The sequence below is a fragment of the Pseudorasbora parva genome, chromosome 5, assembly GCF_024679245.1.
Source record: "Pseudorasbora parva isolate DD20220531a chromosome 5, ASM2467924v1, whole genome shotgun sequence".
NCBI classification, from domain to species: Eukaryota; Metazoa; Chordata; class Actinopteri; order Cypriniformes; family Gobionidae; genus Pseudorasbora; species Pseudorasbora parva.
The window spans coordinates 29,135,607-29,161,493 of record NC_090176.1 but is presented as its reverse complement, the minus strand read 5'-3'; the positions used below and the strand labels follow the sequence as shown (position 1 = coordinate 29,161,493).

Sequence of the window (25,887 nt, the reverse complement as noted above, 5' to 3'; positions counted from 1 at the left end):
TGTCAAAAAGTCTCTCAAAATGCGTTTTTACGGATGCAGAAAATATTTTTTTTTGACGGAAGAAAGTTTCGGAGGCAGTGTGCAAGCATGATTGACATAACATGAGGTTGAATTAATTTTTTTAACGTGGGTGGTTGCATGTGATTTCACTTTTTAAACTTTAGTTAGTGTGTAATGTTGCTGCTTGAGCATAAACAGTATCTGTTAAGTTACAGCGTAGCAGAAGTTCAATGCAATCGGAGATATTGGCTGCGTACAAAAACCTACCGCTGACTCCTTGCCTCGCTGCCTCATCAGACAATGACTCTACAGGCAGCGTTTTGTGCATGAAGGCACCTCACAAAACTAATTTCGAGCAGACTTCTAAGGCAGTGTAACAGTTTAATGATCTACAGCAAAATAGAGAGAGCTTTGGTGAGAACTAAAAACCTATTTAATTACTACAGTAGTGATTTCGCTAGAAATGACATCAGAAGTGTAATATGTTGGTAAAAAAAAAACGTACATTTACACACAAACTGTCCCGCAAACGCAACTTCTGGACACCATCTTTTTTCCCAGCTCAACTGTCACTGAATGGAAAGCACAGGATTGTGGGATATCAAAGGCAGCGAAGGACACATGTACGCAGCCTTCAGAAATCGGGAGACAGGAAGTGAAGCAAACATTAGATTCGGACATTGTTTGATGCCTTCCTGCCTTGAAATGTGTCCTCCGAATGCAGCATTTTCCAGGTTTCGTACGCAGCCATTGTCTTTTAAAGTTATGGCAGTTTATTGCCTACAAAAACGGCCGGTTTGGACTACAACAAGCTTCTTTTCCAGGTTGGTGACATCATAAACCCTTGCTATTAAAGGGATCCCCTGGTGTTGAGACTTGTATGGCTTAATATAACATAAATGATGTCTCTTACTGAATTATGTAGTAGAAAACCCATGAAAGATCTACGTTATTTTAAAAATCGATTTTATATTTGGACCATGGGCGGCGCCATTTTGTTTGCGTTCTAGGTTGATGACGTAGAATGGTTGAACTCCTCCATCAGCTGGCGTTACCCGTAGCTATTTTTACCACAACGCAACTCGAAAATTGTTTCAGAGTTAAACAAAACCAATGAATTGCTTTGTAATTGTACTTAAAACACACTCAAACATACATGTGCACACAAACTCACCTACACAAGTCACAAACAGATCGGCGGGCGGGCACACACACCTTACAGACGCTGTCTCAATCGAGATGTTGGGCTGCTCAGTCTCCACGACAGGGGCTGAATCCGAAATCGACCCCCTATACCCTGAAATAGGGCATTATTTGAAGGGACGGCCATTTGTAGTGTTGGCCGACATCATAGTGGACATGTTCAAGTGCAGTCATTCAGTCTCACGCGCCGCAATAACGAGTGTACAGCCGATTTACACACAACAGCTGTCCGACTTCACGCACCCAAACATACATGTGCACACAAACTCTCTCTCTCACACAGACTCACACACACCCCAACAGATCGGCGCGAACACACACACACACACACACACGCACTGTGTGCGCGCATACATAACCCTCAATCACTATTCCCTGTGTTGATATCATAGAAAGACTGTTGATATGCAGTAGATTAACTGTAATGCCTAATGTAACCAGCAGAGGGAAATATCTAGGTAGGATGATGGGATAGAGCAACGTGAGGAAGGCAGGATGTTTTGGTGATGATGCATGGGATTGGTTTGTGCATTAAAGTTTGAGCACAAGCTCAGTGAATTAACCTCAATCTTTAAACTTTCACTTTTGACATAAATAACATTCGCTACTTTTGTTCACTAATACAACTTGAAGGAGTGAATGAAGACGATCGAGTGTGTGAAGTCGGCCAGCTGTTGTAAATCGGCTGTACACTGCGGTGCAACATGAGACTGAATGACTGCACTCGAACATGTCCCTATGGTGTCGGACAACAGTACAAATGGCCGTCCCTTCAAATAATGCCCTATTTCAGGTAGGGGGTCGATTTCGGATTCAGCCCCTGTCGTGGAGACTGAGCAGCCCAACATCTCGATTGAGACAGCGTCTGTCAGGTGTGTGTGCCCGCCCGCAGATCTGTTTGTGACTTGTGTAGGTGAGTTTGTGTGCACATGTATGTTTGAGTGTGTTTTAAGTACAATTGCAAAGGAATTCATTGGTTTTGTTTAACTCTGAAACAATTTTCGAGTTGCGTTGTGGTAAAAATAGCTACGGGTAACGCCAGCTGATTGAGGAGTTCAACCATTCTACGTCATCAACCTAGAACTCAAACAAAATGGCGCCGCCCATGGTCCAAATATAAAATCGATTTTTTAAATAAAGTAGATCTTTCATGGGTTTTCTACTACATAATTCAGTAAGAGACATCATTTATGTTATATTAAGCCATACAAGTCTCAACACCAGGGGATCCCTTTAACATAAACACATCGCCCTCACGAACACAGTGTTTGTGGGCGGGGCCATAGTGACGACGGCCGTTGCGTTTGCGTGCTTTTAGTAAACACAGAAACTGGCTAACAGTGGTCTTTCGAATTTGTTTTGACCGCGACTCTGGAAGACTTGGAGGAGTTAAGCTTTTCTCTGAGAAAATAACAAAGAACGGCACTGAAGTCATTCTTAAGAAGGGAAGATGTGTTCTGAGTTTTGCCAACCGGATACGGCGAATGTTTAATGTATCAACAAGCTCTGTTTCACCTTCGTTGCTGTGGTTGGTGGTAGCGCCATCCTATCGCGTGCAGAGGGAGTTTGAAAGACAACCGTTTATCCCACGCTTTCGGATTAAACTCAGTCAATGGTGAGTTTCCAGACCACACATCTTGATCTGGCTTGTCAGGCTAAGAAACTGCTCTTAATGGGCCTAAACCTGTAAGTACATGTCTTTTAAATGTGTATAGTTTCTGTGTGTTTTGGTTGCAAAACGCGGTTTGGCTACGCTACCCAGTTAACTAAATATCATACTTCTCCAACAAACGGCTACAAACACCATCGAACTTAAATGTAATCACACCCGCGCACATCGTTTATTTACATAAAATAAATTATATAAACAAGTTGTTCATGAGACAGATAAAACAATACCTTTACAAACAAGCTCAGTTACTACTCAGTCGTGCATTCGGGTAACGTTAGAGTAAAACTTTAACACCAGTGACAATACAAAAATACTTAAAATACGAAAATACTTACCATTCACTAACGTCCATGGAGATTCTGCTTGACCTTCATCCCGCGCTATCTGGGTCTGATTCCGCCTCAAATTTGTATGGCAATATAGGACGGCATTATTTACACTGCAGATGTGACTTCTGCCTGTAATGGTAAGGGCCGTGACGTTTCAGGCAACCTGTGCTTGGCACTTCAGCTAATACATGAAACTACATTTGGCCATCTAACCAAGCCTAGAAAAACACCACGTAACCACCCCTTTAACATCCAGATGAATTTCAGACTCGAAACTCGTGCATTCGGATGGTGATTTATTCCTGGTGAAGGAGTGAGTTTTGTGATCATGTGCCCCTGGGAATGCTGCTCACGTGGTTAGTCAAATTATTGTCTGCTGAAAAAATTTCATAATGCTTGGAATTCAATTTAATAATAGGAAATTATTCATTTAAATCCCTTGTTTAAAAAAATATACATTTAAAAAATGTGGAAATGAGCGGAGTACTGCAAATTTAACCTTTTATAACATTAATTACTACCGAAATAATGCCTCATTTCAAATGTTTTACATGTTTTTTTTTTTTGTTTTTTTTTCCTTTTGAGCTGTGATGAAAGCTTATTCATGTAAACAGGCTTACTTTTCCAACATTTCAGTAAAAGGTGTAGGCTAGATCTTCAAAATGCATCCATATTAAGGGAAGCAATTAACAATACGGTGCTCCGCTGTGGTCAAAAAGGATATTTTCACAGTTCATTTTTGAAACAATCTTTTTTTGAAAACTCCGATATGTGAATTCGTACAACAATTAAATCAACACACAACCTTGGTGTTTGTCAAAAAAACGTAGGTCATTTGTCTGGGGATTTTGACGAGGGAGGTGGGAAAAAACACTGATATTCTAGATTTGGACGGCAATAAAATCACAGACTATTCCCTGTAAATTATGAAAATAGCTTACAAAGTTTTTTTTGCGCAAATTATTAATGAGTCTTTTCTCTCTCCATACTCGCACGCTAATGGCAAATCAGTTTGGGCAGATGCAAACAACGTGATTATTGTTCATGTGTCCAAAATTTAGCCATGAAAAAAACAACCATGTACTTGATCTCCCTAAGGGAAGACGTAATTAAAAAAAGGAAGTCGTCTTTCACTATTGTAAGTTAATGCAGTTAAATAGAGAAACAAACATTTTATATTTAAGTATAGCATATTCAAACGTTTAATTGAAAAATATGCATTTTCATTTATTCATACATGGTTGCAACAGCATTTCGGTTTTTTTTTTTAAAGTGCCATTGTTTAAAAAAAAATACTGGCTGAAATTTCGAAGACGTTCAGTTATATGCTTTAACATTGTATATGTATCTTTCTGACCAAAAAAAAGACTAAATAACTTTCAAGTTTAGCATTTTGAATAGATGATTTTTAATATAGCTACCTTGATGTAGAAAATAAATATTCAATAATTTCATTATATCTATGGGACTGAACCATATAGGGCCTTTAAAAATAAGGTTACAAAAGAAAAGTTTATTAAGAATGAGAATATAGAAGGATATTGAGATATATTTAATACTTATACACAATATGGGAAAGATAGTATTGATGGCACATTTAGACAGAAATATTCATGGGCCTTAAAATTTAAGGAACCAAAAGTAAAAAGTGTTTGAAGAATTATTCTATTAAGTTATCTTCTAATTGAGTTGCAGCCGTGCAAACTTTCATCAAAAAACACAAGTGCTTTTTCCCATTTTTGAATGGTCACCATTGGCATATAAATGCAACAAAGATTGATAATGTACGCAATAGATTTACCCATTTACCCAATAGATACCAATCTCTTGTGTGAAAATAAAATAATGATGCTGCCATCTTTCTAAAGCCATTTTTACGCAACTGAAAATTGGCATTCATCATTTTTTCTTAATTTATGATTGTCTTTCTTCAGAAACAAAATTACCAAAATCCAGGAAAGTTTCTGAAATCTGGTTGATTTCGCCACAGAATAAAAGCATTGACGTTGATCGGGGGGAATATTCCCTTCGAAAACAATTCAACCACTGCGTCTTCAGCGGTTCCACTTTAGGAACATCAAAATGACTGTTGTGTTCGCTATTACAAAGTTGTTGTTTTTTTAGATGTTGCTATTTTTGTTGAAGCATAAATCCTGTTGATAAAATGTAAGTTGTTTGGTTTTCATGGCTCTGCTGGATATTGTGAAGAAGCCATACACTGTTACTAAATAGCCCTATTAAAGGCAGTTTAGCAGCCCTCATATTGCTGCGTTGTTCTTGGTTGGCAGTCTTTGATTGTTCTCATGAAATCCTTGCTGTTTAGTGCACAATCCACAACACCTATTTGTAGTATGACATTTTAACTGCTGCTTTTGCACCAGACCCTTAATAACAGAGTTGTGTTGAATGCAGGCAGAGGCTGTTTTCTTTTGTTCACATTAAGCTATTAAATGCTGTCTGATTACTCTGAGATATGTCCTTTAGACGTGTGCTAAAAAACAAAAAAAAACATATTATTTAGTCCTGTTACTGATACACAGAGCAAATGTGAAGGTGATTTACATGTGAAGCTGACGTTTTTGTAAGTTCTCTGAATAATTGCACTCAATAAATGCCTTAAATGTTAAACACTTGTTTCATATGTGGGAGGATCTATAGGAAAAAAAGACATAAGTTAAAAAGTTCAAGATTTAGATTTTCAGGTTCAGTAGATTCGATCGGGGTCACAGTGAAGCTGCCGGTTTACATAATGTATGTGGGGGCATGTTCAGCTCAATAAGGCATCATATTTATGGACATTTTTAGGAGTATGAATATTATACAACAGCTTACACATGTGAATAGGGGGCCTACATATTATCTGTGTAAAAACACCACTATTTTTACTTTTCTAAAATAGTATTAACTTACTAAACAACGTATGTTCGGTATATTTTAAAATCATTCAAACTTCTCAAAGCAACTTAAAAAATGATGATAGGTACCATTTTATTTTGGTATGTAGTTTTCACAAATGCTGTTGCAGTTCCTATAATGTCCACAGGAGGCATAATGGGATGCTTAAAGACTGCAATAAACCCATGAGGCTGTGCAGGGGTTGATGGGTAAAGCCTTTGGAGCACAAAGGTTCGGGCAGATAAGGCTGTTGTGTGTCCCCATGGTGAATCAATATTTTTCATCGTAGCAGCTTAGCCAGAAAAAGGAGAAGGAGGAGTTGGATTTCACAGCCAGAGAGCGTGACATTTCTGCAGGCAGCTCGCTCAGCCTCACAAAGTATCAGAAAGCTCGCTCAGATTTCCAAACGAACACTTTGCTGCGGTGGTTTTTTCCCCGCACTATGGATGAGTTACACATGCTGTAAATTACACTCGGAAGATGGCAAATAAAGTAAACATTCCAGCAAGTGCAAATCTACAAGTTTAAAAAAAGGTGAAAGTTACTGTAGCTTTTGTCCCCCATCAAAAATCTCACAGTAAAATAGTATTGCTTTTTAAATCAGATTCTTTTAAATGAGAAATCTAAAGTTCACAATTGGAAGTAATTTAAAGATAATTTGATCCTTAATTGTGCATATGAATCACCTCTAAGGTAAGCTTTATTTAGGTAAAACTGGTAATCATATTAAAATGTTAAAAAAAAGATATAGTTCAGATATAGTTATCATATAAATTATCTTTTTGATATTAAAACACTTGAACCTGTATCTAACCTTTTTTTACGTTCATACATTTGCATAAGAACAATCTACAGATAGCATCTTAATCTTCTAAAATAAAAATAATTAAATTAAAAATTGAATAAAAATGTTCAAAGTCTTTTTTGAAACAGTGCTCTTAGTTTAGGATTTAAGCTATCATATACTCACCGGCCACTTTATTGGCACACCTTGCTTGTACCAGGTTGGACCCTTTTTGCTTTCAGAGTTGCCGTAGTTCTTTATGACAGATTCAACAAGGTGCTGAAAACATTCCTCAAATATTTTGGTCTATTTTTATACAATAGCATCTTGCAGTTGCTGCACATTTGTAGGCTGCACATTCATGGTTGCAAATCTTCCGTTCCACCATATCCCATAGGTGCACTATTGGATTGAGATCTGGTGACTGTGGACAATGTAAACTCATTGTCATGTTCAAGAACCTAAGGCTACACACAGGCTTACCGAAACTGAACAATAGAAGATTGAAGAAACGTTGCCTGATCCGATGAGTCTTGATTTCTGCTGCAACATGTTAGGGTCCGAATTTGGTCTAAACAACATGGATCCATCCTGTCTTATGGTTCAGGCTGGTGCTGGTGGAGTAATGGTTGATATATTCTTGACAGTTTTGGGCCCCTAGTACCAGTTGAGCATTGCAAAGCCACTGCCTCAGTATTGCTGCAGACCAGGTCCATCCCTTTATGACCAGTATACATATCTTCTGTTGGCTACTTCATGCTTCCATCTGCTAAAAAGCTTTATGGAGATAAAGATTTCGTTTTTCAGCACGACCTGGCACCTGCTCACAGTGCCCACTGGTAAATGGTTTACTGACCATGGTATTACTGTGCTCAATTGGCCTGCCAACTCTCCTGACCTGAACCCCATAGAGAATCTGTGGGATATTGTGAAGAGAAAGTTGAGAGACACAAGACCCAACACTCTGGATGAGCTTAAGGCTATCAAAGCATCCTGGGCCTCCATAACACCTCAGCAGTGCCACAGGCTGATTGCCTCCATGCCACGCCGCATTGAAGCAGTCATTTCTGCAAAAGGATTCCCGACCAAGTATTGAGTGCATAACTGAACATAATTATTTGAAGGTTGACTTTTTTTGTATTAAAAACACTTTTCTTTTATTGGTCGGATTAAATATGCAATTTTTTTTAGATGTATGCCAAAATCATCAGTATTAAAACAATAAAAGACCTGAAATATTTCAGTTGGTGTGCAATGAATCTAAAATATATGAACGTTTTAATTTGTATCATTACATTATGAAAAATAAGGAACTTTATCACAATATGCTCATTTTTTTGAGAAGGACCTGTATTGTAAAAAAAAAAAAAAAAAAAAAAAAAAAATCTTTTCAGCAATAGATAAAGGCTTAAAGCAGCACTGGGTAACTTTTGCTCTCGGGGTCCCCCTACAGTTGGTAAAAAATAGTGTCCTCAACTACTGTCGTAAGATCTGTCATCCTCAAGATCAAACAGTTACCCTGAACACTGCAGGAGGAGTTCACATGCACGTGTTTTTCTGGCGGCGCGTGTGAAATGTCTTCATCCCAGTTACAGTCAGTGGCATATGTTTCAGCATGTCATATGAATATAATTTCATGGGTTTTATTTTTTTCAAACGCCAAATAATCGCGATGCTCACGTTTACAAGCCAGTGTCATTATAGAAGTCTATTTGTTACCGTTTTACAGAATCTATATGATACTTCAATTCAATGTTTGAGTGGTAGGTAATCACCATAACAAGCATGACAGCAAAACCTTTTCTTTCTTATTTGTCGGTGCTGCTTTGGACATGACTATATTATCCGACGAACAAAGTCCAAATTTAAGGAAGTGTGGGTGTTGGTGGAAGTGACGTATATGCCGTAAAGCTGTCGAATTTTGTAGTTCTTTTTGTTCTCGGGTTACTACCCGAAACCCGAAGTTTAAAAGTACGATTAAAAACTATACAGACCCCATCAAGCTATGGCAGACGTGTCATTCGACCTATTGTAAGTCGATGTATCATCACAAGAGTCTTGAAAATATATTATGAAGGTTGAAAAGTTACCTAGTGCTGCTTTAAAGCGGTTAGGAACTGTTTTTCTTCGCGGAAGCTTTGGGCTAATAAAATATTTAAACTCAAGACAATATTTTGTGTCTAATTTACTTGAGACAAGTAACTGTTAGTTGTGTAATAAGCAGGATAATGTACACCCAGCCGGTTGTTATCGCAGAATAAACCCCGACCTGAAGCATTATCCCTAACAACCACCAAAATGAATAACAAACCGCTCATTCGGGTACTATGAGTTATCTTGACTGGCACGACTTGTATGCTTAACGCTGTCGTTGACTGTCTGGGGCCATCTTGTGGTGGCTGTAAAACACTTAACCGCCATTACAATTGGTTACAATAGAAGACTTCAAGGGTTTACTTTATAACGTTTTAAATATGATATTTTTCTTACACAAACTCTTCGATTCGAATCAGAAAGGCCTCTATTAACCCATTGAAACGGTGCGGAGCACGTTATTTGACGGACAGCTGCAGTTTGTATGGACTTCAAAAACAGCTAACTACTGCTTGGATTAAGGTTTGCCATGACTTTTTAAATATATCTCTGATTGTATTCGTCTAAAAAAAGAATGTCACATACACCTAGATGACTTGAGGGTGAGTAAATCATGGGCTGATTTTTATTTTTAGGTGAACTAATCCTTTCAGCATTCATTTCAACATGTAGGCCTATGGTAAAAACAAATATTCAGTAACATAAAGGATTAAAGCAGTTTGAAACTATCTTTGCGGAAGAGTTGCAGAAGAGCTAATAATAATAATAATAATAATAATAATATAACTAACATGTTGCAGCAGAAATCAAGACTCATCGGACCCGGCAACATTTCTTCAATAAATAACTTTGAGGTTAAATTTACTGTTAAAATGAGAGTTAGCTTCAATGATATTTCAATATCAAAATAATTGTTAAAGTTATGTATAAAATATAGAACATCAGTTTAACCCATGTATGAATGAAAATAACATTTTAATTCAGTTCTTCATAGTAATGCATTCTATGTTGTCTTTAACTGATCCACAAAGAAAGTCTTTTGAAGGTTAATGTAAATGCCTGTCCACTCTCATCATGGCATTTTTTTGTCCTTCACACCTTTGCTTTGATCTATGTCCACTACAGATGTGTTATCCAATTCATTAAGAAACTCAGAAATATTGGCCTCCATCCAAGTGTCTGTTTTAAAACTGGAGTGCTGTAACAATAACACTCATTTTTGGGTTCAAAACCTGAGTCATATTTCTTTAAATACCACTTGTACAGGTAGAATCCATAATTACTGCAATTATGTCACTTTTATCATAATTAGCTTATTTTTAATCAATGATTAAAAATATAACAAAATATTTTCTTCTCTGCTAGATAATAGTTGTATTAAAGTTACGATTACAAATATATCACCATCATGGCTGGAAATTGAAGCATTTATAATATGATTATTGATCATCATACTCTAAAAGCCACATGAGATCATGACGGATTAGCCTTTTTGATCAATAGATGACAAGTAAAAATAGATGCTGCGCCGTTTTAATGAGCTTATATCAAGTTATTGTTTTAGCAGACATTCAGATAACAGCTTGCTAGTCAATATCTCTTATCTTCAGATGCATTCATGCACACAATAATCTTCAATGGATACTCTTTATCTGCATCCACCAAAAAAAGAGGAGGGCGGGTATCCTTTTTGGAGTTTGACAGCCACTTCACCATACACATTGTGCCTATACGCATCTTGATCCAAACTCTACTATAGTGTTCCCCAATAACTTGATGGGACCATCTCTGTGCTCGTATTTCACACTGTCATCTCATATCCAGTGTGAAACAAGCACCTTCTCTGTCAGGCTCTGCCACAGCAGGACTTCAGGGCCCCTAGCCGACAGCTGGAAGTGGCCGTCTGCCAGAGGTCCTGTTATTTTTTTTACTGCTGTCGATAAGGCTCTGATCTGGCAGTAACCCATGAATACAGCCAATTGGCAAAACTCACCCATGGCCAAGTTATGATGTGACAGGCATATGATTAAAGAGCTCATGAAACTGGCCATGTTCAGCTCATGATGAGAGTTGAGATAATGTGAAGTTGGGGGTGTTCTACGTAATGGTTTGATGTAATCTTCTTGCAAATCTTGGTGAAGGGATACATCTTTCTGATTCAATATTGTCGTTTTTGCAGCATGGTGCAGGCAGAAGGCAGGATGAAGAAGATAAATTGAAACAAACTTTATTAATACAAAGAAAACCCAAACCAAACTCATAACTAACATTAACAAGAACCAAACAACAGAAGACTGAGGCCTAGTCCACACGAACACGGGTATTTTTATTACCGGAGTTTTTCCCCCTCCGTTTTAAAAAACAATCGCGTCCACACAAGCACGGTTTTAAAAAAAAATCTGTCCACATGAGAACGCAAAACTACGCTATGATTGGCTGCCTGATTTCCACATGGGTCCCATTCACTGCACCGATGCACATTGCACTGACTGAGGGATGCCATGGGCTCAAGTGAAACACTTCCTACAAGTTCCTTTACTTTGGACTCAGTGACAGGTACACAGGTGCAGGGCCGAAGTGGACTGTAATAGCTTCACACACTTGCTTTACTATTTTGTATTATTGCATTCTGGCGCCTTTGTTCTGCAATACAATGAAATAACTGAACATCTGTAGGATATGCTGTTAGTGGAGTCCACCGCATAGACTCGACTCACGTAAATCAAAAGGAGATGTGGAAAATCTGACGTCAAACAAAGGAGAGAACGGCGCGCACTTCAATTTAAAAAACCGAAATCTCCGGTTTCACCATCTACACGACAACGCTGTAACCGGAGTTTCTAAAAATCTTCACCCTGGCCGGAGTTTTCAAAAAAGTCCGGTTTTAGTAACCGGATACAGCGTTTGCGTGTGGACGAACACCCAAACCGCGTAGAAAAAGCTGCGGTTTTGAAAATACCCGTGTTCGTGTGGACAGGGCCTGAAACACAGGCAGATATATACAAGAAGAAAACGAAAAGAGAACTAATTAGGCAACAGCTGAAAACAATGACTAATCCAATCAAAAATCATGGTAACAAATAAAGGAGCTAACTCAGGTATAGGGTGATGGTGAAAAAAGAAAACCAAGTCCAAACACACTGAACTACAAATATGGTGCCTGACAGAATCATGTTACAGTACCATTCATGTCAATTCGATTTTTCTGTCATCTTTCAGATTTTATTAGTACAGTATAGATGGGTGTTTATATATGAAATTGTAGCTGCCTTTATATTTTAGAAGAGGTTCTCTCTCAAAAAAATAAAATAATAATCATATTTTGGGGGTATAAAAACTCCTTAATTTAAATGTAAATATTTTATTATTTGTTTTTCTGGTAGACTGGTAGTTCATTTAACCCATTCTCAAGTTGCTCCACATGTTGTAATTTACATATTTTAATAGCAAAATATGTGATTACACCACTCATTGACAAATTTTCTCTGAAAGGAGTAAACATATAATCAGCTAATTGCTTATATTAGTTACATCATTAATATCAAACTTTAATTAAATTTAACAACAGTCAGGTGTGCTCATTGCATATTGAGCAGTTCAAACCAAAGATGCAGTTCAAATACAGAAGCAAACAAACTAATCCATAAATTTCTCTAACAAGCCATAAAATTTTCTAAGCATTTGTCTATGTCCAAGAAGGATGATAGCAATCAATTTGTTACTGCTGAGAAAATCCACAGCTGTACTGAAATCTGTGTGTGATATCCAGCAGCCAAGAACAAAAACATCTGCTCATCGCTGTATATGAGCCAATGGGACTTTAAAAAACCTGTTCAGCTTCTTAAAGATCTTTACATTATTCACTTCTCTATATGGATTATAGATTGCATGCCTGTGGCTGAATTATGTAATAAGCGATTTAACATTTCCCTAATTGAGATATTTATCATTAATGGGAATTCATTAATAATTCCAAACAGGCATCTTGGGTATCAAAATATCAGATTAAGAATTTACCTTTTTGTTTAATTTCTGAACATAAATGAATGATCCCATGCAAAGCAGGTCAATATACATCATTTATTCATGTGATATGCCTGTCATGATTTTTTTTTTTTTTTACATATACAGATAAAGAGAAGAGCTACTCAGCAGGATGACAGAAGCACCAACAGAACTTAAGGGAGCGTTTTAAAATGCCTGCATCATTAACGGATCCCATGCTGCTAGAAGACTCAAACACCACATGCTCCCTCCAGAGATGTGACCTTCTCACTGGTCCCCAGGCAGCCTTCCTCATTAACCTGCTCACCATACTCTTCCAGAAAACACTTACATGGAATGGAAGTTATGAAACCATGAAACTCCATTTTCCATGTCAACTCTTGAGGTATGTTCCACGTAGGGATTTTTTCCTGTCTGTGCAAGAGATAACATGTTAGATGTGATGTAGTGATTTATAAAAGGTATGGATCTAACTGGGTGGAAATGGGACCATTGTTGTAATGCAGAAACCGACTGAACAGTGGCCCACAAAGTGTCTTTACCTGTGAGTGGATGAATATAGTGAGAATATGCTGCACTAGAAATAAGTCCAGATTAAAGGGTTACTTCAGCGATTAGCATGGCTTTGTATAGAAACCCAGAAGTATATTCAAATGATTGTGCTTTCCCCCCTCATATCCCCCTGAGACAAGAAATTTATGCATTTTATTTCTGGAATAATTCCTTCTATCATGCAAGTTGACGATATTTGCATCATAGGAAGGAATGTTTGGCCAAAGGCTAAAGACTACAGCCAGCAGAGGGAGCCATTTCCGCATGTTTTGAACCTGTGCATGGGGGATGGGCGATTACACTCAGCTAGCAGGGAGAGCTCAGCTCGCAGCTACAGGCACTCATTTAAACGGAGCTATGGTGAGCAAGTCTTTTAACTTCTCAAATTAATTTCTATGAAAGTTAAGCTTGCAAAGGCATGAAATGAAACGCGCCAGACTGAACTCGCGTTGTGAATGTATGCCGCTAGTGTAGTCGCGATTACCTCAGCTCTCATCACGAGAGCTCAGCTCATTTATCTGACTCGTGCAGTTAGTGTTCAGTGCTGTGATACTCGCGCGGCGACTCACTCATTATATTGAACAGACATGTTCAGTTTTTAATTGTAGTGTCTTCTCCAACTCAGTCACAGTAATCAAGTAAATCACAGGGCAGCGAAGCGTTCTGGGAATTGTAGTCTTTCATCCCCATGAGACAAAAATACAATTTCTGTCTTTTCTCAGTCTAGATGGCACCGAATTCCAAAATAATTTCACATTTCTATTACATTGATGACCCAGTTTAAATACAGATTTATCTTCCTAGCGCTGAAGTACCCCTTTAAAGAGTCTAGAGAGAGCAAATACCAGCTTCTTTAAATCTAATTTATACTTTTTATATTTGACACCATTACTAGTTCATACAGTTAATTAAATGGACATTATACTGTGTATATTTCTATGAAAAGGTATAATTCTTTTAGTGTTCATTGATCTTGAATATTTCTGCGATATCAAATAACTAAAAGCAGCTGAGGGAGACTTGCCAAGACTCCCTTTAAACTGGTTTTTAATTTCATATGGCTCTGGAGTTCAGTCTTGACATCTTTATTCCTATCAATGAAATATTTGTGTCTAGTCCTTTAAAACTCCACTCATTGCCTTTGGTTTGAATATCTTTAAAAACATATTTTCTTCCTTTTCTGAACGGATCCTAAAGAGGACATGAACCTTTCCATGTCTCCTACAAAACCGAATGATTAATTCATGTTCCATAGTCTTAATTACAAGGTCAGATCCATCATGTGATACATGATACCGCACTGAGAAAACTACAGAAATCCTATGGCAAGAGTGTGCTGTTTTATCTGTCAGAAGTGTCTGTCGGTGATAGCCCAGAGCCAGCTGCTCTCCTGCGGAGCTCTGAACCATACCTAATATTACTGAGCTGGTATGGAGCCAGACTCCAGGAGAAATGTGGGAATGATCAGGTACAAGAGAATAAACAGTAGAGTATATCGTCATATTTTTTATTTTTTTATTTATTTAAACTGTTGAATCAACAGGATTCAGACCTGGGGGTGGGGTATGGGGGGAACTGTATGTAGACCTATATGATATGAATATATCCATTTTATTTATTTATTTTTCACTTGCTGATATGATTTGATGGGTGATTCATGTCAGCATGTTGTCATCATTTGTATAAGTGCACTCAAACAGTGCTTAAAATTAGTAACATTTCTGTAAAAAAAAAAAATCCAAACAAGGACCAAAAACACAACAAAATAATCCATAAGACTTGTGCAGTACAAGCTATAACGACATTCAAAATTGATATATGAAGACACTTCCTAGGTTTGGTGTCAAAAACACCAAATGCCATTGGGTCTCATTTGACAAATGTACTCAAGCTGCTGGGCAACTTTCATGGTGCTTTTTTGTCCACTGTCAATGTGTGGGAAAGAGCTGCATTACGTTCTGTAGAAGTTCTCTTTTTGTGATTCACAGAACGACATGAGATTTTTGCAGCAGTTTACCAGAAGGCATACGGAGAATTATAAATCCAGCTTTTAGATCATTTTACCAATGCCAGATTTAAATGAGAATTTATATTGATTAATCTAAAATTAATCAGTGTTTTACATGTTCTGCTTATTTAAAAATAAAAATGTGGTAGCTACCTGGTTTGATATTATCTAAACACATTTTAAGTGTGCCTGCATTTGTCCCTGTCTGCCCTCTGGGGGTTCAAAGTCTTAGACTTTGACTTCTCTCTAACAAAACACTCAACGCATTGCATTTTTTTTATGAAGTCAGCAAGTAGGCTAATAAACAAAATAGAGTAGATAATAAATCACTTTGTTGCATTTCGTCCGTTTCGCGTTTGATCCAGACGATCCAGTATCATGTCGAACGGGAGCAACAACGCGCACAGTAGCCAACGTTGATGGGCTGTGTTTAAGTGAGGGAGAAAACGCAGTCTAACCAGATGTAGCCTACTTCTTGTAACTTTCAAGGGGTGTCTGCGGTCGAAAGTGAGCTGTTTTATTGTCGGTACATCATATGTAGCTTTTCTTGTACGAAATGTTACGTTTTTAAATAGCCTATACCGTAGGCTCTATTGCTCAGCTCGCGCGGCGAAGGCTAATTCGTTCTGCATTTATTTCCACCGCCGTGAACTCCGTCTCGTACGTACCTCGACTTTCTCATCTTATGCAAGTCTTTTGTTTAGGACACGGGGATCATTTTACAACACTGCAAGTTTCCAATCGATTTCTCCTGCCACCGCGCGCGCTCAGAGCAGCAGTGCTCAATTAGGCTACTGGAAAGACTTTCTCTGCATGGCCCTTCGCCCACGCGTTTGCAAACCAAAGCCCTGTTAAAGCAGACTACAGGGTACACTATTCTGCACTGGCCGTCGATATGCTCGAGCTGGACCATCGCCTCTCTCCTGACACTCCTGCATCCCTACCGACCAATCAGAGCCGCGGCACCGTCCCGCCCCTCCCGATTCCTCCAGAACACGTGATCCGAAGCGGTCTGGAAACCTGCCGCTCGCCTTCAGTGCGTTATTGTGGTTCACAGGTACAGAGGAATGGCCCTCCGCGAGACTCTGACTAACTCACGGCTCTCCGCGAGCGCACGGAGTGAGGACGGAGGACAGTCTCTCTAACCGGGGCTTCAGTGGATGTTGTAACTTCGGCATGTCACTCGAATGGGATATATGATTTTTGCCCCATTTGTGTTTCTCAAAAACACCCCTTGCGTCTTTTTATTTTTGCCTTGCTTTCTGAACATCTCGCTTACCCACTCTCCTCCCGATACCATCCCCTCCCCTGTCATCGCACCCAAACCTCTTTCATTCCGCATCTGCACCTTCTCGCTTCGGGCGGATCCTTGCTCTGGTCATCCAGAAACTACTGCTTCATGGGGCACACTCCTTTCGTCGGAAAATGTCCCTCTCTTGGCTTCTAAGCGCACCGGCAAAGTTGACAACATTGGGACAAGGGCGCGTCTGTGAGCTGTGTCGGGGGAACTGAGATGGGTGTCTCGGTGGCGGCGGCCCTACACGAGCCCCGAAGTCCGCACCAGTGGAGCCGGATAGTGGGACACTGGGTATGGATTGCAGTCTTGTCCTTTCTCGCCACTTTCCCTGTGCAACAACTTGGCGCTTTCCCATCCTCTCTAAGCGACTGTCAGACTCCAACTGGATGGAATTGCTCGGGTAAGATGTTCAAGTAGTCCGCTCGCTGCTCCTTGCGTTGAAGGGAATACGGTTTGACGTTCCCTTGGCAACGGAAGGCGACTGTTTATCAAAGAAGTAGCATAAGTTGTGGACCTAAATTGATCCTAATGTGTGGTGATGCAAGCTTTTGCAGTTCACTGCTGCTGAAAAAAAGATGTAAAAGACCTGTTTTAGTAGCCTATTGCCTTGGTGTGTTACCATACAAATAGTTATTTCCTATTGTCTTTTTAACTCTGACGTGATATGGAACTGTTATAGGCTTAATAGTAATAACTATCGTTTTCCCCCATCCTTTTAAACTTGAAAGGAGTAGGCTACCATAGCCCATAATTGATAGCCTATTGGCGAATCGTTATTAACCGCAATAAAGTAAATCAACTTTTCAACTTTAACCGTTTTAGATGTTTTTTTTTCTCGCTTGTTAATTTTTTTTTCTCTCTGACGGATGAAACAGAGTTTAACCCACTAACAGTGGCTGATACCACATTTCCTACATTAATTTACCTGTTTTTCAAGTTCAGTGCGTACAAAGGAAAACGGATGTAGCCTATTCATCAAACACGCTTGAAGCTTAAATTAAATTATGAAAATAAATAATAGCCAGACAAAAAGTGATAGACAGCTACTTGTCGTTCCTTCTACATCACTTGTTAATTACGTGTAGCTAGCCTATGTGGATAATTTGCTCAGAGGCTATATTGCTTGTTTGTTTTCATTTTTGGAAGATGTCAAGCTACTTTTCCCTCATTTATATTTCTTGTTGTTGAAAAAAAAAAAAATCCATACAGTCCCTCATTGAAGGCTACTAAATATCGACAGAGGATAACATAACATTAACGTTTGATGAACTGGCTATTGATTGTAACGTCATAATTCGGATGTAGCCTATTAAAAAAAAAAAAAAAAAACTTGTACTTTAGTAGCCAATGACAGCTTCTCGTTCCTAAATAGGCTATCGTTAGTGAACAAGTTTTGATATTTTTTATAGGTTTCAGCCTAGAAGAATACGTGTAAGAAATCTTTTAGAAGTCAAATCATACTTTTCTTAGTAACAATTTCATCAAGCCGGCATAATAATCTCCGAGCATCAGCCCGTTGTAGAGTCGGATATTAAATGGGTTTTGATTCAGATTGCGCCCGACCTCTCACCCGCACTGTCAGAGCGCCGTTCAGATGATTGCGGATGCACGTGAAATAATCATCATGCGCGCCCTGAGGCGCGAGAGCCGCGCGGAATATTTCTGCTTAGTTTCCCGCCGTGGCGCCTGACTATCAATCAGCAGGTCACCGTGGGCAATTAGGTGTCGTTCCAAACGTCTATCCTTACCTCTTGCCTGCACTTTGGTTATACAACTCATGGCAATGGCATGCACGAGACGTGGGAAACTCTACCACAGGCATGCCCAAAGGCCACTTTAGTGTTTCCATGATTTACAAAAAGGTGTTGATAATAGGCTATGATACATGTTCCTAGTAAATCCTGACTACAAATGCAATCATAAAACCATTGCAGACTAAGAAATATACAATAATTGCCAGAATCAAGCAGCTGAGCTAATGCTTTATTGTATTATTTTTCAAACAGGTGTGGCCGTGTTTGGAGTTTATAGTAGCTTATATGTTTTTCAAACGACTGTCAGTCACATTTGACAAGAATTGTGGAGCACAGAATCAAAGTCAGGGGAGTGAAGTCCAATATTAGTTCGGACTTTTGTTGCATGGACAAAAAAGGTAGACACATTTTTCAAAACATCTTTTGTTTACAAAGTAAGTTGAGAGTGAGTAAATGATAGCATTTTAATTTTTAGGTGAACGATTAACGATTTTAAGAATGATTTTAAGTGCACACAGAAAACAGAATGCCAGTATATTTATCAGGTCTGAAGAGAGGAATCAGTGGCATAAACATGAATTTCCAACTGACTGAAGATAGTTTATCGCACAGGCATTGAATTATGCGCTGAACACAGCAATAATGTCCAGCAAAACAAATGCAAGCCAGCTGTTTAGTCAACGATCCTATCTTAGGGCTGTTGGCAATGGACACGAGCGCTGTGAATACTTTTGCAGAAGTGCCTTTTTACTTAAATATTCTGTGATTAGAATTCAGTATCTACTCTGTAAGCTACTTATAACTTATGTCCAAAGGGCAGTAAGCTTTTATTTGTATTGTACACAGATATCAATAGCTCTCCTTTGGAGACGTGTGTGTGTGTGTGTGTGTGTGTGTGTGTGTGTGTGTGTGTGTGTGTGTGTGTGTGTGTGTGTGTGTGTGTGTGTGTGTGTGTGTGTGTGTGTGTGTGTGTGTGTGTGTGTGTGTGTGCTACTGCTGACATGCAAAAGCCACACACACACACACAAAGGCGATGAGAGGAGATAGCGGACCTTTATGAATTTGAACATAAGCTGCCAATTTTTGGTAGTTAAATTAAACTCTTAAAGAGATAATTAATGTAAAAAATAAAAATGGTGTCATAATTTATGACAGTTCATCATGTCTTTCCAAACCTATACTGTTTGTCTTTCTTCTGTGGAACACAGAGTGTCAGTGTTTTTTATCCATGCAATGAACGTCAATGGGGTCTAGTGTTGTTTGGACCCCAGGGTTCTTCAAAATATCTTCATTTGTGTTCCACAAAAGGAATAAAATAAATATTGGTCTGGAATGTTTGAACCTGTTTTGGGGGGTTTTATTTTCAAATTACTCCAGATCTTTCAAAATGCTCTCCATCTCTAAAGAATGGTGTTGTGTAGATTCAGAACAGATTTTCTGAATTACACTACATATTGTTCTTTAGAGATTTGTATTACACCTCTGTCAAAAGATTTTTAAGTGATACCAATGTCCTGGGGTTTGAATTCCAGCTCTTTAATGGTCAGACAACTAGTCTGATGTCTCACTCACAGGAGTTGTTTACACTTCACCTTTAGAGTTTTTGTGTCTCTGCCAGCTTGCTTCTTTCAATTATTCACCTCGCTGCAAGGCCAGAATAACAATCTGCATCTCCCCCGATACTCACCCGCTTGGCACGTTGTGAGACGTAACATTGGCTCACACTTCTCATTTGTTTTGATAAAATTACGACACTCTTGAGTAGAGCGAGGAGACCTGCAATACCAGGTGTTTGAGCCAAACAAAGTTTCTTATTTCGCTGCAGATGGAAAAAGCAAGCAGCTGGAGGTTGTACTGGCAACAACTTTAATTAGGACTGTTTGAGCTCCATTACTGATGAAGTGGATGTTGTTGGCTATTATATTAGAGGTGAAATTATTAATTGTCTACTGTTATTCATATGCATGTTGTGAAGTTGTGCGTACATTCTCTAAACTGAATGCATAAACCTGCCCTTCACCTTGTCATTATAAAGCTGCGGCTTTAACTCACAACCCATTTGTTCCAAATTGCCAGCCATTAGCCACTAAATAGCTTTTATGCAAAAGTGGCCAAGTCATAGGACAAATTATGCTGCTTCAAACACCCACCCAAAAGCAGTTACCAAGGTTATACTGATTATAATGACTTTGGGGGAAATATGCAAATTTGCTCTTATATAGGATGTATAGGATTCCACAATAAAATCAAAGTCTTTTATTTTCTCCCATATTGCGACATACATCTAAATGTGAAGGATTATCAAAAATGATACATAAAAAAAGCATGAAAACGTATGGAAGTAAAACTGTGCCACTGGATTTTGAATTCTAATTTTTAGCACTGAATTTTTTTACATCGAATTTTTAACACTGAATTTTATTTTGCATCTAAATCAGACTTTGAATTTTAAAAGCCATCGAATTTCTAGCTCTGTTTTTTTTTTGACTATGACATTTTTTCAATGTTTTAAAAAAATTCAGTGTAAAAAGAAATTCAACGTCTCAAAAAATTCAGTGTAAAAAGAAATTCAACGTCTCAAAAAATTCAGTGTAAAAAAATTCAACGTCTCAAAAGATTCAGTGTAAAATAATTCAACGTCTCAAAAAATTCAGTGTAAAATAATTCAACGTCTCAAAAAATTCAGTGTAAAAATATTCAGAGTCAACATCCGGGTAACCAAGGAGAAGCAATCGATCCCTGTATCAAATCATCCAACATCCAGCCAATCATTTACGCTCCATTGGTCATGTGATGCTGAAACAGGAAGGCGGGGAACAGGGCCGTTTCTAGCCTTTCTGGCACCCTAGGCGAGATTCATATGTTGCACCCCCCCCCCCCCCCCTTTTTTTTTTTTTACTTCAACTTATTAAGTAAATATGACTTCCTTATTTCATGGGCATATTGTACATGCATTAATCGAATAATGTAGCTAGGTTTATTATCTCTGAGATCACAGATGTTGGGGGGTTCGGGGGCATGCTCCCCCGAGAAAAATTTGATTTCTATGATCTACATATGTGTATTTTAAGATGTTCTGAAGGCCAAAAAATTAGATAACAATAGCTTGAAAACCATGTCACTCGGCGCCGCTGCGGATTGAAGAACACAGTGACACAAAGACTAAAAGACGAGACGAAGCAGTAGCCGAAGCCTTGCGCCAGTTTCATGTTTTAAAGGTTAATCACATATTTTTTTAGGGGGGGCTGATGCATAAGTTCATAAAAAAGGGCCTAGTGACGCCCATGGTTATGACAGTATTAGCCTACTTGATCAATTTACACTAAACAGCTATCTCTGATGTAAAAAAAAAATATATTCAAATTAACTGCTATAATGTTCTGCACCTGAAATGAGCATGGCGTGTGGTCCGTCCAGTACTAATATTCAGTGTAATGTTTTGCTCAACATTATGATAGAGGGACCAGCTTAGTAGAGAACAAGTAACCAATAAGTAGGCTATACCTGTATATTTCGCTTTCTTTTTACGATACTGAGCCCCTGATGGCTTTGACCTTTTCATGATGATGAAACTAAAGCACGCTGTAACGAGTAGAAATATAGTGTGGCCCCTTTAAGAGTTGCGAGCGCTCCCTGCAAACGAAGTCTGCATTTTGTGAATGTGCGCACTGAGTCTTGAGCTCCCATGTGTGGGGATTATTTTCTGTTTTCTGTTGCTAACAGTTATTTTGTTTTATTAAGTAATGCTGTGGATGGAAAGGGAGTTTGTGATGAGAGTTCAGCGGGGAATAAAGTGCGATCTGTTTGATGTTAATCGCCTCCGTGTTTGCATCCACTACAGTTACATTAAGTGAGCTATCCGCATTTTTCACTCGGACACAAGCGTTACAACGCCACGGATGACGACGTTCCCTGCCGCCCTCTACATGATCTCATTTCATTACAGCAGCTCCACTATCACCATGGCGACTTCACTCCAATAATCGCAACTAATCATAATGCCTTGAAATAGAAAAAGTACGAAATATTAATAATAAAGTATATGAAATAACTAAAAAATCTTGTTGGGGCGGGGGCTCATTGACGCCCCCCAGCTGTTGGCGCCCTAGGCGACCGCCTAGTTTGCCTATGACTAGAAACGGCACTGGCGGGGAAGTTCACTTCAGGTGAGCTCCAGAGCTCAGCAGCATGGCTCAGAACACACACGATGGCGCTTCAGTGAGTTTACTCATGACCAATGGAGCGTAAATGATTGGCTGGATGTTGGATGATTTGATACAGGGATCGATTGCTTCTCCTTGGTTACCCGGATGTTGACTCTGAATATTTTTACACTGAATTTTTTGAGACGTTGAATTATTTTACACTGAATTTTTTGAGACGTTGAATTATTTTACACTGAATCTTTTGAGACGTTGAATTTTTTTTACACTGAATTTTTTGAGACGTTGAATTTCTTTTTACACTGAATTTTTTTAAAACATTGAAAAAATGTCATAGTCAAAAAAAAACAGAGCTAGAAATTCGATGGCTTTTAAAATTCAAAGTCTGATTTAGATGCAAAATAAAATTCAGTGTTAAAAATTCGATGTAAAAAAATTCAGTGCTAAAAATTAGAATTCAAAATCCAGTGGCACAGTTTTACTTCCATAAAAACGGAAGCTTTGATGTCCAGCAAGATGTCCATCAGTTATTTGCTGTCTCCATGTAAACAACGAAAACGCAAATTTATGAAAATGGTGATGTCATGCGTATGCGTATTACATGTTCACACATGCGTGTTACGTGTTTACAAGATGTTTCTTCACAAAGTGACATCGCCAACTACAGTCCTGGCATGCATAGTACAACCTTTTTAGTCATTTTATTTGGTCAAAAGGGGATCTTTTGGACATCTGTTATTAGTACATAATTGTCGTGTAACCACCCTAAGACTAATGATGAACAGAATACAAACAGGTGTGATGGTTAATGAATGTCCATGTTAAGAGTCATTGGTGGGAAATAAACAAAGGGAAAATGTGGCTGAAGAGAAACAAACTCTAAAAAAGTAAATTATGAAACTAAACTAAACATACAGATTGTGACTATAGATCTATAACATGCATTTACTAAATAAACATTCATTCACAAAACTATGAACTTCAAAATTAAATACATTTTTTATATAAAAATATTTTCGCCTATAGTGGATCAGTGCTCAGAGACAACCACATGCATCCCATGCCATTCTAATTTAAATTTCCCCCAAAAACAAACAATGGCATGAGTTTGGGATACGACTATTTGTTTTTGTGACCAACTCTTAGATGAATGAAGTATTTTGAAATATTTTTTTGGCAGTTCTGCTTAATGACATTATAGTGGCACAGCCATGTATTGATAATTTTAAGATTTTATTATTATTTATTTATATCTTATAATATACTATCAATTCTATAACCCTCCTTCTATAACCTTAATATGCAATATTATCATGTGTTTTGTACTAAATTCAAAGTGTTCCAGTCTGTTTTGATATAAGTAAGGCTGTTTGTTGGGAGGTTAAATATAGTGTTTGCCTGGCTTGTGACAGCTCCGAAAAAACAAAAATGTCCTCCACAAACCATTGTTGCGGATTGTCATGCATCAACTGATCTTATTTCCCTGTCATGCAGGGTGTTTGCACGTCACATTTTTACTATACATACCTCAAACTTCATAAGATTGTGAAGATTCCTGTGTTTAAATTGATCTCTTTTTATACTTACAGAAGGTCTATTTTAAATTCAGTAAGAGTTGCTTAAACTTGTTTTTGTGGGCCGCCAGATAGAAGATCATCTTAGGATGAAAGATGTAATTTCCTGTTTGGCTGCTCTAATCATTGCTCTGTGACTTCAAGGAATGACTTTGAGGAATTTTTATTGAAATTTTCAGGATGTTTTTTACTCTCTTTTTGTCCACACACATACATTGCTTTCTTCGCAAAGAATAGAAAAACAGATCTTATCTATCCGTGTAGACAGCTACTAAAAGATTGTCCTGCCAGAGAGACTTTAAAGAGAGCAGAACAAAATTCCTTTCCTCTCATGGTAACTTATCCCTGCTCGAAAAAAAGCATTTTTAACAGACTTCCAAAAGCTTATTTACAGTTAATCATGTTATCTGACTGATGTTTGGTTAAGTTTAAAATCTGGTTAAGCATTTAAAGGCCTTCCAGTGTCCTTGATGAAGGAATTACCGTAATAAAATTGCAACGATGCCACTGCCTGTTTCCAGAACTCATTTCCTCTAGTGTGACCTGCTAACTTTCCTCAGTCTCTGTTTTTATTTTGCCATCCCAGTCTTAAATGGCTTTAAAGTTTTTGGTGGTCCAGATCAGTAGTATGTGAACCCCAGGGGGTCCGTGTAGCTTCTCAAGGGGGATTTAAAGGGAACGTTCACCAAAAAAGGAAACGTCTGTCATCATTTACTCACCCTCATGTCTTTCTAAACCTGTGTAACTTCATTTCTTTTGTGGAACAAAAATTAAGCTATTTTGAAGAATTGTTTTGTCCATACAATGAATGTCATTGCCTTTCATTGTATGGACAAACATCACTGAGACAAATGTTGCATAATTCTAAATTATATAACCTATAATATGCAGCAAAATGAACCCATTTCTTTTTCCTTTGTCAAGGAAGCGGTACTTGAGATTTATTTGTGGGGCTGTGAAGATTCATGAGACAAGTCCAGACTGCTGAATGTTTATTGTGTTAGACAGAATATATATTTTCAAGGTTGGTTGGTGGTTGACGCTTTTGTGTGTTTTTTGTTTTGTTTGTTTACTGAAATGGTGGCACCTCATGTGTTGTTTTTTAATGAAATTTGCTTTTTCAGTGTCGCTAGGATGCCAGTGCTTCAGATTAATTAGACTGAATGAGGGATTTTGTGTCTGGTGAGAGAGAACGTCCTGTGACTCAGATCTCCATGTTCCTCTCCGATCAGTTTCCCCCTCCTGCTCTTGTTGCTTCGTTGAATCCTGCACCTCTCAGACATGCACTATAAAGCATCTATGCGTGTCGTGAGGTCAAGCTGTATCATGACACAGCTATGGAAGGGCAGCCAAGCAATAGAGGTGTGACAAAATGCCTTGCATCTGTATGACTTCGCAGAGGGAGTGCTCGCATTAATAATGCAAGCAGATGCATCATTCCCGCTCAGACCGACGAGGTTTGTGCCACATTAGATTTGTGTGCCAAGTAGGTCTTACATGCAACTTCCAGAAGAATTATTTGATGATAAAATTGCATGAACACAAAAGAAAATATAA

At 38.4% G+C, this 25,887-nt stretch overlaps 1 protein-coding gene across 4 annotated transcripts in view; it reads left to right on the top strand.

Annotated features, from left to right (window-relative positions):
• Positions 1–16,065: 16,065 nt before the first annotated feature.
• Positions 16,066–25,887, top strand: part of tmeff2a (transmembrane protein with EGF-like and two follistatin-like domains 2a) — a 102,858-nt gene continuing 93,036 nt past the window's right edge. For 2 of the 4 annotated variants that reach the window (XM_067443819.1, XM_067443816.1), the window contains exon 1: positions 16,068–17,239. In XM_067443819.1, the coding sequence (XP_067299920.1) occupies positions 17,056–17,239 (184 nt within the window). In that variant the 5' untranslated portion in view covers positions 16,068–17,055. Of the gene's footprint in view, positions 17,240–25,887 lie in introns of all 4 variants that reach the window. The other 2 variants (XM_067443817.1, XM_067443818.1) reach the window with 2 other exon arrangements.